The sequence below is a fragment of the Chiloscyllium plagiosum genome, unplaced genomic scaffold (genome assembly GCF_037043375.1).
Source record: "Chiloscyllium plagiosum isolate Xiang-an unplaced genomic scaffold, Cpla_swu_hap1 HiC_scaffold_37, whole genome shotgun sequence".
NCBI classification, from domain to species: Eukaryota; Metazoa; Chordata; class Chondrichthyes; order Orectolobiformes; family Hemiscylliidae; genus Chiloscyllium; species Chiloscyllium plagiosum.
In genome coordinates this window covers 30168918-30184188 of record NW_028270175.1, presented here as the reverse complement: position 1 = coordinate 30184188, position 15271 = coordinate 30168918, and the positions used below count along the sequence as shown (strand labels likewise).

The following is a 15271-nucleotide window of genomic DNA, read 5'->3' as shown; positions in this document are numbered from 1 at the left end:
CCCCTCCAAACCCCACACTGTCTTGACTATATTGCATTCTTTCACTGTTGCCGGAACATAATCCTGGAGCCTCCTTCTTGGCAGCAGTGCGGATGTTCCTACATCACAAAGACTGCAGTGGTTCAATTTGACAGCTCAGAGGCCCTCTTTCTCTCGGGCAATTGGAACAAATATAGCTATGAACAAATTTTAAAAAATATGCCACAGCAACAGAATCCAGTGTGGAAGCCCTGCACCTTCCAAACTGGCCAAGTTTTCAATAATGTGTCAGACTTGCCATGGAGAATGGAAATTCGGTTAAGGTACCCAAGGGCAGCAGATAATCCAGAATCAGTGTCTTCAGGAATGGACTATTGTACGTGAGAGAGCACAGTGTGCACAGGCGTGCATTGGTTGCCTGCTCGTGGGCTGGATTTCTGATATTCCTGTAAGTTTTCTGTAAGCTGTTGGAACACTCCACTCTTGAATATGTTTTGCTTTTCTTTCACAGGCAAGATTTATATGGGCCCCCCACGGCTTTACCAAGAGCTTCAGGAATTGCAACAAGATCTTACTGTTGTGAACCAGATATCACAGCTCATCAGCACACTTCATGGCACTTATCAGGTATGACCCTTGAACTCTTGAATTTCCAACGACAGTGTGAACTCTGAATTTCCAAACCACTTTTGGCTTTCTTTCCTCTGTTACATCAGGGCATCATTTTTGTAATGGGTGGAAAAATAGGGCTGTGGCCATTTTAAAAAAAATTCCCACTCTGACATCTGTCTCGACCGGAAGAGCTCCCTCTGCCTTATTGTGAGGATCGTTTGTGACTGAGTGACGGATGCATGCTCCATCTCAATGGAAGAGATGCTGGAAGGTGTCACTGTCCATCCATCCCAGAAAGTGGGATGGCTCCTCTAAGCAGATACTGTTTATTGAAGATTTATGGGTGACAAGATCATTCCCCTGTCATGGATAATGACCTAAGACATGCCCAAATAGTAGCAATAGTTTACTTCCAGGATGATGTTTGAGGACTTTTTCTGTCTTCTACTGTATTGACAGGGAGGAAGGTGTTGAAGCAATTTGCTACAGCTCATGCTGGGCCCTGCACAATTCTGCTGTGTTCTTTTTTTAAAAAAAAAGCCTAATTTGGATGTTTCTAGGAAGGAAGCTCCCGTTACCTTCGAGATAAAAGGACGTGAAGATGGTCATTACTTCAAATGATTCAATTATCAGAGCACCATTGATCACTGAAGTCCTCTGTTTGACATCACATCCTGAATGACCGTTGTCTTAACATTGTCTTCCTCCCACACAGAATCGATCCTTCCATCTAGCGCTCATTGAGCACATTGCAATATACCATATGATGTTTTTTGACCCTACAATAATTATTAATTTGAAATAATGGTTTCAAGAAAATGTTAGAGACCTTTCTCATGTTATACAAATAAAACATAATACTGCACTTCTCTCTCAAAACAGCAAATGTCCCATAGTGTGCAGGGATGTGCAGGCTTGGGGGGTTAGCCATGGGAAATGTGGGATGATGATGTTAGGGTGGGATGTTTTCCAGAGGGTCGGTCCAAAGACAGCTTGCATTTTAAGGCTGTTTTAAGACAGTTTTCCTTATCTCCTATTCTATTTTTCCTGTGTATAACGATCAATATCACATGGGGTAATTGGTTGTTCTTGCCCTGAATAAAGGATGACCCTGCTACCATGACAGCTTGCTGTTTCTCCATGATTGCCCCCTCCCACAGTCCACTGGCAGGGATCTCTGAGTGACGCATTGGAGGCTTGTTGTGTGCTATAGGGTCAAGCAGTTAAGCCACTCCATGGACGCTGAATATGTACCATCCCTTGGCAGCTACTCAATCCCTGGAAATTTAACATTGTGGAACTTGAGCACTAAATCTAGGTCAAAACTGAGCGGAATATTGAGGGAGTGCTGCACTGTCAGAGTGCTGTCTTTGGATGAGATTATAAACCAAGGCCCCCCTCTATCTAATTTTCAAAGAAGGGTGGGGATGCTTCTTGCTGGTGTACTGGTCAACATTTCTCAGCAGCATGGTGGCTCAGTGGTTAGCACTGCTGCCTAATAGTGCCAGGCACCTGGGTCCGATTTCAACCTCGGGCAACTGCCTGTGTGGAGTTTGCATGTTCTTATCGTGTCTGCAGTGGTTTCCTCCCACTGTCCAAAGATACCCAGGATAGGTGGATTGGCAATAAAAAAATTGTCCCGTAGTGTGCAGGGATGTGCAGGCTTGGGGGGTTAGCCATGGGAAGTGTGGGATGATGTTAGGGTGGGATGTTCTCCGGAGGGTCGGTGCAGACTCGATGGGCTGAATGGCCTCTTTCTGCACTGTAGGGATTCTGTGATTCAGCATCATTTTCTTTTTGAGGAAAAGATGATCTGATCATTATCTTGTCGTAGTTTATGGAAGTTTGCATATCTCAGAAGGAAAAACCAGTAAAACATTATCTTGATGGTGAGAGTCTCCTGTTGCAGCCCCACCCTCACTACCAACATCTGCTTTAAAAAAAAATCTGTGAGCATTCATGGTGTTGCTGTGGATACTTCTTTTCTCTTCTCACACCTTTTATTCTGAAGAAGAGTCATATCAGACTCTGCATTAACTGTTTTTTTATCTTCACAGCTGCTGCCAGACCTGCTGAGTTACTCCAGCGCTTTGTGTTTTGAGTATGATAATAGAGGTGCTTTTCAAACTGGTAATGACAATGCTCCAAATAGCGGAAATTATTTGCTGAGTCTGCATAAATAAATCCATGTTGTTTACAATGCAATAGTCAGGGCTGTTAATTCTTGGCTCAGAAGCTACTTCAGCTAGTTATTGAAAATATATTTTTATCACTTGCCTCAATAGGAAAACCAGAAAGGGGTAGTTTAATGGTGAGGTAGTAACTGCATTATCATTGCATGGAAGGAGGATAATATTGGCCTTAATGTTTATAAAGTTTTTTGAGGGTGCTTTGTGCCACGACAAAAAAAAGGGTTTATGCACAGCTCTGTTCCAACTTCAATCAGGAAAGGATTGTATGCTTTATACAGTTCCTCTCTTGAACTCTACAATCTCTTCCTTGCAGCTAGTGACAGGTATGTTTCTGAATCACAGTTGGTGTCCTGGCTGGAACTGTAGATAGTTGTTTAATGCCACGGGGCTGCAAGTGATTCTCAGCCGTGATGCTGAAAATCAGAAGTTGTAAATTAAGTGACAAGAATGAAATCTGTGGCAGTTTTCATATTTGAGAATGAAGGGCATGTATATGTAGTTTAGATTTTTTTAAAAAAATAGTATGTTTTCTCGCTCCCTGCAGAGATTCCATTTATGTTTAATTTATATTTGACTGATCAAGCAAAGAATGTCCACTTTTTTTTTCTTATTCTCATTGTTTTTGCCAGTGTTTTTGATGAACTCAAACTGAAACACAAGAACAGAAACAAAAGCGGTTGATGGTAGGTCTCTGGAGAGTGTTGCTGAGCAAAGAGACCTGGGGGTGCGAGGGCATAGTTCCTTGAAAGTGAAGTCGCAAGTAGACAGGATGGTGAAGAAGGCATTTGGTACACTTGTCTTTATTCATCAGTGCATCGAGTATAGGAGTTAGGACGTCATGTTGCAGCTGTACAGTACATTGATGAGGCCACTTTTAGAATACTGCGTTCAGTTCTGGTCTCCCTGTGATGTGAAACTTGAGAGGGTGTGGAAAAGATTTACAAGGATGTTACTGAGATTGGATGGTTTGAGCTACAGGGAAAGGCTGAATAGGCTGTGGCATTTTTCCCTGGAGCGTCAGACACTGAGAGGTAACATTATAGAGGTTTATAAAATCATGAGGGGCATGGATAGGATGAATAGTCAAGGTCTTTTCCCCAGAGTGGGGCAGTCCAAAATGAGAGGGTTTAAGGTGAAAAGGGGAAAGGCTTAAAAGGGACCTGAGGGGCAACTTTTTTCATGCAGAGGGTGGTGCATGTATGGAACGAGCTGCTGGAGGAAGTGGTGGAGACTTGTACGATTGCAACACTTAAAAAGCGTCTGGATGGATATATGAATAGGAAGGGTTTAGAGGGCCAAACGCTGGCAAATGGAACTAGGTCAAATTGAGATGTCTGGTTGGCGCAGATGAGTTGGGCTGAAGGGTCTGTTTCTGTGCTGTATAACTCTGACTCTATGTGGGCGACAGAAAAGTGGTCCAATTTGTTTTGTATGCCTGAGGATAGCGTTACAGCATGACCAGTATGTTCATTTCCTAGTAATACTGTTTTTGTTTTGCTGGCTTTTCCCTCAGGGATGCAAAATAGCTATTCCATGTTCTAACTTTCTAACAATGGCCACACTTTCAAAATGAATTATTGAGCTTGAAAACACTTTGGATGTCTTTAGGACATCCCAGGTGCTACAGGTCTCCCTGTCTTTCTTCCTAGTTGTGTGCAATTCTAAAGCCTGGTACACCCAGCACTGTTAATCTACCATTGGAGCTGCATTCCAGCTTCTTGTGAAGTTGGAAGCTGTCAGCTGTCTTTAAACATATCTGCTTTGGAGTGCAGTGACACTGCCGTGTGACCAGTCTGTGATATCTATAGCAGAAGCTTTGCTTCACTACGGTTTTTGCGAAAGAAGATATAATAGACAGATGTAAACTCTTGAATGCTGCTAAAAACCGCTCACCAAGGAAGCCTTCCTCCTCTCATTGAAGAATCTCCTGCCGAGAAAAGGGAGCAGTGACTTGAGGAGGTGAATTCTGCACCTTCAGAAAATGATTAATCAAGTGGATCCAAATACTTGTTCACAAAAACAAAACCCTGAATAATGAGCCTTCTTTTGGGGTGGGGGGGGGGGGGCTTCAGTAGGATTATAACTTGAAGGAAAAGCTCTTGACTCAAAGAGCAGCTAGACCACAACAAATGACAAACAAAGTTCATTGATGTGGATGAACTGTTGAGCGAAAGGACTGAGGGATTTGATTAGATTACTCACTTACAGTGTGGAAACAGGCCCTTCGGCCCAACAAGTCCACACCGACCCGCAACCCACCCAGACCCATTCCCCTACATTTACCCCTTCACCTTACCCTACGGGCAATTTAGCGTGGCCAATTCACCTAACCTGCACATTTTTGGATTGTGGGAGGAAACCGGAGCACCCGGAGGAAACCCACGCAGACACGGGGAGAATGTGCAAACTCCACATGAGGCAGGAGGAAGGAAATGGGTAGAGTTTCTTCATGAAGGATGGAAACATTTGTTAAATGTGACCTGCTTCTGTGACTTTTGACCTTTTTAAATGGTAACACTTGCATGTCTTTTGTCTGGATTTCTTTATGGGATCATTGTGAAAATACTTGTTGCAGTCAACCACAGGTGTCTTACTCCACTCTGTCCCATTCTCCAGAACCTAAACCTCATTGTCGCCCAGGATTGGACCCGAGCCCTCCAGAGGCTGATCAGGATTAAAGAGGATGAGATCCAATCGGCAAACAAGTGTCGTCTCCGCCTCCTGTTGCCAGGGAAACCGGACAAGTAAGCAGCATTGGGAGGGCAGTGGAGGGGGAAGGCTGGTGGTGATAGAATTGTTGGAGGAGAGTCTAACTCGCAAGTTGAAATATTATGTATCATCAAATTGGTGCTTGTATCTGAGAGAACTTTTATTTTTGACCATTTACTCTTCATTTGCCACAGAAACAGGTCATAGAATCCCTACATTGTGGAAACTGACCATTTGGCCCAACAAGTCCACACTGACTCTTTGAAGAGTATCCCACCCAGACCCACTCCCCTCATCTCTATTAGTCAATATTTTCCCTGAGTAATGCATCAAAACCTACACATCCCTGAACACTTTGGAGAATTTAGCATGTCCAATTCACCAAACCTGCACGTCATTGGACTGTGGGAGGAAACCAGAGTACCTGGAGGAAACCCATGCAGACGTGGGGAGAATGTGCAAACTCCACACAGACAGTCACCTGAGGCTGGAATTGAACCCGGGTCGTTGGTGCTGTAAGGCAGCAGTGCTAACCACTGAACGACCGTGGCACACACTATGAGCTAAGAAATAAAATTTCTTGAATTCAGTTGTTTTTCTTTTAATTGCAACATCTTGCCACAAAGCAGTTTTGAAGGAGCATGCTTTTTCTGGTATGTTTTTGGCAGATAGCTTTTATTTGTGCAATCTTCACCTGTCTGGTCATGAGCATTCTCCTGGATAGACCCTTCTGTGACATAATATTTCCGTGTTGCTGTTGAGATGCTAACTGACCTGAAATGTGTTTGCACCATCCTCTGTTTTTTGCCTCACATCTCCAGCAATACTGGAATGTGTTCTTTTGCAGTAATATGTGGTTAGTCATTTATGATGCATTTTGTTTTCTGAAGGATGAGGTGATGAGAGGAAAGACCAACAAATCCTGTCATGCAGTGTCTGTCTGGATGTTGCATGTGATGTATGTGAGCCAGTGGTGAGGACATGGCAGTAGGATATGAAGGATAATATTAGCCTGGTTCCTGGGGGAGAAGCTACAAATTTTTTTTCCTGCTTAACCAAATGTAAGGCAGCAATTTTCTCTGGTCTCTAAAGCCCTGTCAACTGCCCCAATCCCATTGTGTTAGAATGGATTCTTGTTGTGAATTTTCTGGGGTCGGTGATGAATGGCTAGAGCAGAAATAAAAGTGCACACAACTGGAGAAGCTCAGCAAGTCTGGCAGCCCCTGTGGAGAGAGAAGGGAGAGAGTAAGGAGGTCCAAAATCAAGTTTCAGGGACAAAAGATGGCACCAGCAAGCAAGAAGTTGGTTTGAAGTGTGTCTACTTCAACGCCAGGAGCATCCGGAATAAGGTGGGTCAACTTGCAGCATGGGTTGGTACCTGGGACTTCGATGGTGTGGCCATTTCGGAGACATGGATAGGGCAGGGACAGGAATGGTTATTGCAGGTTCCAGGATTTAGATGTTTCAGTAAGAACAAAGAAGATGGTAAAAGAGGGAGAGGTGTGGCATTGTTGGTCAAGGACAGTATTACAGTTGCCGAAAGGATGTTTGGGGACTCGTCAACTGAGGTAGTATGGGCTGCGGTTAGAAACAGGAAAGGAGAGGTCACCCTGTTGGGAGTTTTCTATAGGCCTCCGAAGAGTTCCAGAGATGTAGAGGAAAGGATAGCAAAGATGATTCTCGATAGGAGTGAGAGAGACAGGGTAGTTGTCATGAGGGACTTCAACTTTCCAAATATTGACTGGGGACACTGTAGTACGAGTACTATAGATGGGTTAGTTTTTGTTCAGTGTGTGCAGGAGGGCTTCCTGACACAGTATGTAGACAGGCCAACAAGGGGTGAAGCCAAATTAGATTTGGTACTGGGTAATGAGCCCGTCTAGGTGTTAGACTTGGAAGTAGGTGAGGACTTTGGTGATAGCGATCACAATTCTGTTATGTTTACTTTAGTGATAGAAAGGGATCGGTGTATACCACTGGGCAAGAGTTACAGCTGGGGGAAAGGCAATTATGATGCGATTAGGCAAGATTTAGGAAGCATAGGATGGGGAGGGAAACTGCAGGGGATGGGCACATTAGAAATGTGGAGCTTATTCAAGGAAAAGCTCCTGTGTGTCCTAGATAAATATGTACCTGTCAGGCAGGGTGGAAGCTGTGAGCGCGGGAGCTGTGGTTTACGAAGGAAGTGGAATCTCTGGTTAAGAGGAACAGGAAGGCTTATGTTAGGATGAGATGTGAAAGCTCAGTTAGGGCGCTTGAGGGTTACAAGGTAGCCAGGAAAGACCTAAAGGGAGAGCTCAGAAGAGCCAGGAGGAGACATGAGAAGTTGTTGGCGGACAGGATCAGGGTAAACCCTAAGGCTTTCTTTAGGTATTTAAGGAATAAAAGAATGACGAGAGTAAGATTAGGGCCAATCAAGGATAGTAGTGGGAAGTTGTGTGGAGTCAGAGGAGATAGGGGAAGCACTAAATGAATATTTTTCGACCGTATTCACTCTAGAAAACGTCAATGTTGTCAAGGAGAATACTGAGATACAGGCTACTGGACGACGTGGGATTGAGGTTCACGAGGAAAAGGTATTAGAAATCCTGCAGTGTGTGAAAATAGATAAGTCCCCTGGGCCAGATGGGATTTATCCTAGGATCCTATGGGAAGCCAGGGAGGAGATTGTGGAGCCTTTGGCATTGATCTTTAAATTGTCATTGTCTTACAAGAATAGTGCCAGAAGACTGGAGGATAGCAAATGTGGTTCCCCTGTTCAAGAAGGGGAGTAGAGACAGCCCTGATAATTATAGACCAGTGAGCCTCACTTCAGTTGTGGTAAAATGTTGGAAAAGGTATAAGAGGATTTTTAATCATCTAGAAAAAAATAATTTGATTAGGGATAGTCAGCATAGTTTTGTGAAGGGTAGGTCGTGCCTCACAAACCTTAATGAGTTCTTTGAGAAGGTGACCAAACCGGTAGATGAGAGTAAACCGGTTGATGTGGTGTATATGGATTTCAGCAAGGTGTTCGATAAGATTCCCCACAGTAGGCTATTGTACAAAATGCAGAGGAATGGAATTGTGGGAGATATATCAGTTTGGATCAGGTAATTGGCTTGCTGAAAGAAGACAGAGGGTGGTGGTTGATGGGAAATGTTCATCCTGGAGTCCAGTTACTAATGGTGTACCGCAAGGGTCGGTGTTGGGTCCACTGCTGTTCGTCCTGGATGAGGGTGTAGAAGGGTGGGTTAGTAAATTTGCTGACGACACTAAGGTCGGTGGAGTTGTGGATAGTGACGAAGGATGTTGTAGGTTACAGAGAGACATAGATAAGCTGCAGAGCTGGGCTGAGAGGTGGCAAATGGAGTTTAATGTGGACAAGTGTGAGGTCATAGTCATAGAGATGTACAGCATGGAAACAGACCCTTCGGTCCAACCTGTCCATGCCGACCAGATATCCCAACCCAATCTAGTCCCACCTGCCAGCACCCAGCCCATATCCCTCCAAACCCTCCCCATTCATATGCCCATCCAAATGCCTCTTAAATGTTGCAATTGTACCAGCCTCCACCACATCCTCTGGCAGCTCATTCCATTTACGTACCACTCTCTGTGTGAAAAAGTTGCCCCTTAGGTCTCTTTTATATCTTGCCCCTCTCACCCTAAACCTATGCCCTCTCGTTCTGGACTCCCCAACCCCAGGGAAAAGACTTTGTCTATTTATCCTATCCATGCCCCTCATAATTTTGTAAACCTCTATAAGGTCACCCCTCAGCCTCCGACACTCCAGGGAAAACAGCCCCAGCCTGTTCAGCCTCTCCCTAGAGCTCAAATCCTCCAACCCTGGCAACATCCTTGTAAATCTTTTCTGAACCCTTTCAAGTTTCACAACAGCTTTCCGATAGGAAGGAGACCAGAATTGCACGCAATATTCCAACAGTGGCCTAACCAATGTCCTGTACAGCCGCGACATGACCTCCCAACTCCTGTACTCAATACTCTGACCAATAAAGGAAAGCATACTAAACGCCTTCTTCACTATCCTGTCTACCTGCACTCCAAGGTCTCTTTGTTCAGCAACACTCCCTAGGACATTACCATTAAGTGTATAAATCCTGCTAAAATTTGCTTTCCCAAAATGCAGCACCTTGCATTTATCTGAGTTAAACTCCAGCTGCCACTTCTCAGCCCATTGGTCCATCTGGTCCAGATCCTGTTGTCATCTGAGGTAACCCTCTTCACTCTCCACTACACCTCCAATTTTGGTGTCATCTGCAAACTTACTAACTGTACCTCTTATGCTCACATCCAAATCGGAGTAACCGGAATGCAAAGTACTGGGCTAATAGTAAGATTCTTGGTAGTGTAGATGAGCAGTGAGATCTTGGTGTCCATGTACACAGATCCTTGAAAGTTGCCACCCAGGTTTACAGGGTTGTTAAGAAGGCATACAGTGTTTTAGCTTTTATTAATTGAGGGATCGAGTTCCGGAACCATGCGGTTATGCCGCAGCTGTACAAAACTCTGGTGCGGCTGCACTTGGAGTAATGTGTACAGTTCTGGTCACCGCATTATAAGAAGGATGTGGAAGCTTTGGAAAGGGTGCAGAGGAGATTTACTAGGATGTTGCCTGGTATGGAGGGAAGGTTTTACGGGAAAGGCTGAGGGACTTGAGGCTGTTTTCGTTAGAGAGAAGAAGTTGACAAGTGACTTCATAGAGACATATAAGATAATCAGACGGTTAGATAGGGTGGACAGGGAGAGCCTTTTTCCAAGTATGGTGACGGCGAGCACGAGGGGGCATAGCTTTAAATTGAGGGTAATAGATGTCAGAGGTAGTTTCTTTACTCAGATATGGAATATGGAATGCTTTGCCTGTAATGGTAGTAGATTCGCCAACTTTAAGTACATTTAAGTTGTCATTGGACAAGCATGTGGACGTACATGGAATAGTGTAGGTTAGATGGGCTTCAGATTGGTATGACAGGGCAGCGCAACATCGAGGGCCGAGGGGCCTGTACTGCGCTGTAATGTTCTATGTTCTAAATCATATTTCATGTTCGAGCTGACGTTTCTCCTCTTGAATTGTGAGCGCTGGCTTGTTGTCCCACTGATGATGATGGTGGGACTTTTGAAGTTGAAGTGCCAATAGAGAACCTTCTTTCTTCAAAGTGGCAGCAGGATGAGGGGACCTCGCTTTCAATTAGAAGGAAATATGTGACCTTCACAACCAATAGAAGCTGGAAGGTTGGTGATGCATGGGGTCGTTGTTGGACAGCCTCTAGTCACTGCTGATTCCAAGCAAAGCGTTGGATGGCGGGGATGAGGAGACTAGATTTAAACCTGTCTGGAGCACCGCCCCATCAGTCCCATTGGACCTCGCACTGGAGAGTCGCCTCCATGCAGCTTACACCCTCCCGTGATGCCTAGAATCATAGAAACATACAGTCCAGAAGATACCTTTGGCCTATCTGGTCTGCAATGCCAAAAATACACTATCATCTACTCTGGTTCCACTTTCCAGCCCATAGCCTAGAATGTTATGATATTTTAAGCGCTCACCTGAGTACTTTTTAAAAATTGAGATTATTCACCTTCACAATTCTCCCAGACACTGCATTACAGACCCTCACCATCCTGTGAGTGAAAAAGGTTTTCCTCAAATTCTTCCAAACTTCCTTCCTTTTCATTTTAAGCACGTGCTCCCTTGGTTTCTGACCCCCTGACTGAAAGGAGCAGCTGCTTTCTATCCACCCTGTCCATGCCCCTCGTAATTTTATACACCTCCATGTTCACTCTCTGCCTTCTCTGCTCCAAGGAAGAACACCCGAGCTTAATCAAAACTGCACATACAACCTGGAGGCTAACCAGGAAAATTAAGCTGCTTTCATAGGCCCGCTCACCTCCATTAGCTAGTTCCTGCTTGTGCTCCCATCCTGTCTTGGAAGGGGATAAATGGCTCAGAAGTGTGATGAATGTGGTGAGGGGGAACATCAGCCCGTGACAATCCCAGCAGGGGCTTAGAAAGCCAGCACTGCATCTGAAGATACATCAGAGGCTGAATTGCTAAAGGAGATACATATCTGAACCACACAGTAAGATTGGATTTCAGTCATTGCTACATTTGGTCTCTGTTCCCTGGATTAGGGAACGTGAAAAATTGGGTTTTCCCAAGGGATTCTGATCCAGTGATGTTCTCTATTGGAATGTGTCTGGGTGTTGGAATGGTTGTGGAAAGGTTAGACTTGATTTATTACTGTCAGGTGTACCGAGGTATAGTGAAAATTATTGTTCTATGTGCTCTACAGGTAAATTGCACTAAAAAATGCATTAAGGTAGCAGAACAGAGTGCAGGATATAATGTTCAACATTAACATTTGAGAGGTCCATTCAAAGACTGATAAGTGGGGAAGAAAATGTTCTTCAATTTGTTCATATATATATGCAAACTTTTCTATCTTCTGCCTGATGGAATAGGGCGGAGGAGAGTACAACCAGGGTAGGAGGGACCTTTGATTATGTTGGTTGCTTTCCCGAGGCAGAGAAGTATAGATGGAGTCAATGGATGGATGGCTGGTTTGCATGATGGAGTGGGCTGTGTTTACAACTCTCTGTAGTTTCTTGTGATCTTGGGAAGAGCAGTTGCCATACCTTGCTGCAATTCATGCAGATAGGATGCTTTCTATGGTGCATCTATCAAAATTGGTAAGAGTCTTACTGAAAATGCTGAATTTCCTTAGCCCCTCCTGAGGAAGTAGAGATGGCGTTGTACTTTGTTGACCGTCATTTTGATGTAGGTGGACCAGGACTGTTCATTGGTGATTGTCACTCTCTTGATCATCTCCACTTCCGCAGATAGGGGTGTACCCTCTGCTGTATTTCCTGAAGTCAATGACAAGGTCCTTCCTTTTATTGATGTTGATGGAGAGCTTGTTCTCTTTACACCATGCCACGAAGCACTCAATCTCTTCCCTATATTCTGTCTGATTGTTGTTTGAGATCTGATCTACAACAGTTGGACTTGAATGTGATGAACTTCCCAGTCAATTTTTTTTTGTTCATTAATGGTGTGAGGGCATCACTGACCAGCATTTATTGCTTATCCCTAATTGCCCAGAGGGTAGTTAAGAGTTAGAAGTTGGCCAGACCTGGTAAGGATGGCAGTTTCCTTCCCTAAAGAGCATTAGTGAACTAGATGGGGTTTTCCAACAATCAACAATAGATTCATCACACTCTTAATTCCAGAATTTACACTATCTGCTATGGTGGGATTTGAATCTGGTTCCACAGAACATTACCTGGGTCTCTAGATTTACAGTCCAGCAACAATACCATTAGGCTATTGCCTCCCCATGCCCTAATACTATGCATTTTAGGGTTTACACACGCACGCAACGTGCTCGAGTAAGGTCTCCAAGTGTTACCAGTGTTCTTGGGAACAATCAGTATCTCTAGATGACAGGGGAAGAAAATTGCCAAAAGAGAAAGAGAGGATCCGAATGCATCGCAGGAGGATGAGCTGTGTTTGTCTAATTCTGTACAGGTTCAGCATCTTGCTTAGCAATGTCTCAGCAGCAGACTGCGTCAGCACCAAAGAAACCTGATTATATTTTCCGGTCAAGGATTTGTGACAAGCTCCTTTCGTGATGTTTTGAAAATCCTGAATATGTTAAATGAAGCAATTTTTTTTAAAAATGAAGGGGTTAATGTTTCTTAATAAGAATGTAGCTCAGCTGCATTGAGTACTAAGTGTCTTTATTTAATAACTGAGACAGCAGAATTTCTTGTAAAAGATGCCTTTTCTAATCCTGTTTCCACGTCTTTCTGGAGGTTGAGGAAAACTTCGCTTTTAATCTATAATTTACAGCTGCTTGTTCTCTAGAAACAGTCTAATAACAACAACATTTCTGTTGCTTTATTTTTTTAGAGCAGTTGAAGATTTCTGCTGACCAGCGAACTAAACTGATTATATATTTCTCTCTCTCTCTCTCTCTCTCTTTCTCTTCTCTTTCCCCCCCCCCCCCCCCCCCATTTAATCTTTTCCTAAAGGTCTGGAAGACCGGTCAGCTTTATGGTGGTATTCAATACTTCGAATCCTCGCAGTAAGATTTCCTGGGTGAATCGGCTACATATGGCTAAAGTTGCACTAAGTAGGTAATGGTCTGGAGAATCCAGAATCTGCAGCTTGAAATGTTACGTTTACCCAGACCTGACTTTCAAATCAATGTGTGTAAGTTACACACAGCAGGTTTGGCAGCATCTGTGGAGAGAGAAACAGTTAACATTTGAGTCCATTCTGACTCTCTCCTTTAGGGTTACTCTTGTTCTGCTCTCCATAGATACTGTCAGCCTTGCTGAGTTTCTCCAACAGACTCTGTGTATGTTTCAGATTTTCACAGTACTTTACTTGCAGTTAGCAGCTCTTGTTTCTCACACTGCTGGCTGTGGATTCATGCCCTTGTTGCTGGACCTGCATTTATGAGCATTCTCCAAAGTTGAGAAGGCAGAATAATTCTGAACTTTGTGACTTTACAGTCAACTGTCTCCAGAAATGTTGCAGTGAGTGGGTAGAATCTTTGGCAGTAGGTTAGATCGTCTTGGTTTTGGCTTGGTCATCTACTGAAGCTCTGAAAGGTGAACAGTTAGGCACGAGGTGTACAAGCTCCAGTATGTCATGGGAGCTTTGGAATATTGATAGCTAACATGTTAACCTCAGTGCTGCGAGATGGGGTGTGGAGTTATACCTGGTGTTTCCCTTGTGCTCTGCTGGAAAATGAGAGATCATTTAGTGATCCTATTAGTGCTTGCAGAAATAAAGGCCAACAATAACTTGGGAGAAAATCCAAACTTGGTTTACGTTGAATAATTTGTCAGCAGAGTGCAACGTGAATGGGCGGTGACCTTCCCATGCCCTTGAGCTTTGGTTGAAACAAGTGGAGTACTCCTAAACAGAAATAGTTTCATTTCTGTGGAAGGTGAGCAGGAGACAAATAATGGAGCTCCCATTTATTCTCCAGCAACAATGGAGTGATCCCAGAGCGATTATCTTTTGCCATACCTCCCCATCCCATTTCACAGTAACTTGTTTGATTAATTATAGTGTGTTCTGAATCAACCCTGTCACAATGGACACTTCTTGCTGAGCATTGTGTGCATTGATACCAAATAATTGCCACATCTGACAGGATTTACTTCACGAATTTGATCTGTCAGCTAATCATCGAGATTAATTAGCTGCACTATTAAGGTGTGTGTAGGTGTCTCTTCATATTGAGGGCACTTAATTAAAAGATGCCAGTAATTTATTGAACATTAACAAAATTGCACCCAGCCTTTCATTGTGTTGAATGGATGATAACAGCTTTACAGCATATATGGGCTGCCACATAGTCCCTTGTCCATTGTTTTAGATCAAAAGAGTGGCCATCAATGGCTGAGTGGGAATTATGTGGTGCTGTTCAGTGCAGACTTTATTCTCAAATTAGTATCTTCAACAGGGCTTCGTATTCAGCGTTTAAAGGATGAGTTTTTCTGGAAGCGGTGGTAAATGCGTAACCCAGAGTAACACTGAAGCATGCCAACTCAGGGACTGCTGGATTTGGCCACCCTTTTCAGTCAGGGTGGCAGTAGGGATGCCAGAATTGGAGTCACAAAGTGCCGCTGTGCCCATTAGGTGGTGGTTAATTGGAACTCTGTATCCTGAAAGCCCCATGAGAGAGTTTGTAGCAGGGTTAAGGCTTATAATGAATGAGCTCCAGAGCAAGATGCCACAGGATGATCAGGAGCCATACCGC

At 44.0% G+C, this 15271-nt stretch overlaps 1 protein-coding gene across 4 annotated transcripts in view; it reads left to right on the top strand.

Moving 5' to 3' along the window:
* The window catches only part of LOC122540092 (rho guanine nucleotide exchange factor 10-like protein), a 209123-nt gene that overhangs the window by 149887 nt on the left and 43965 nt on the right, over positions 1-15271 (top strand). For all 4 annotated transcript variants that reach the window (XM_087980555.1, XM_087980556.1, XM_087980557.1 and 1 more), the window contains 3 exons: positions 491-606; positions 5400-5527; positions 13527-13627. In XM_087980555.1, coding sequence (XP_087836681.1) covers positions 491-606; positions 5400-5527; positions 13527-13627 — 345 coding nt within the window. The remainder of the gene's footprint in view (positions 1-490; positions 607-5399; positions 5528-13526; positions 13628-15271) is intronic.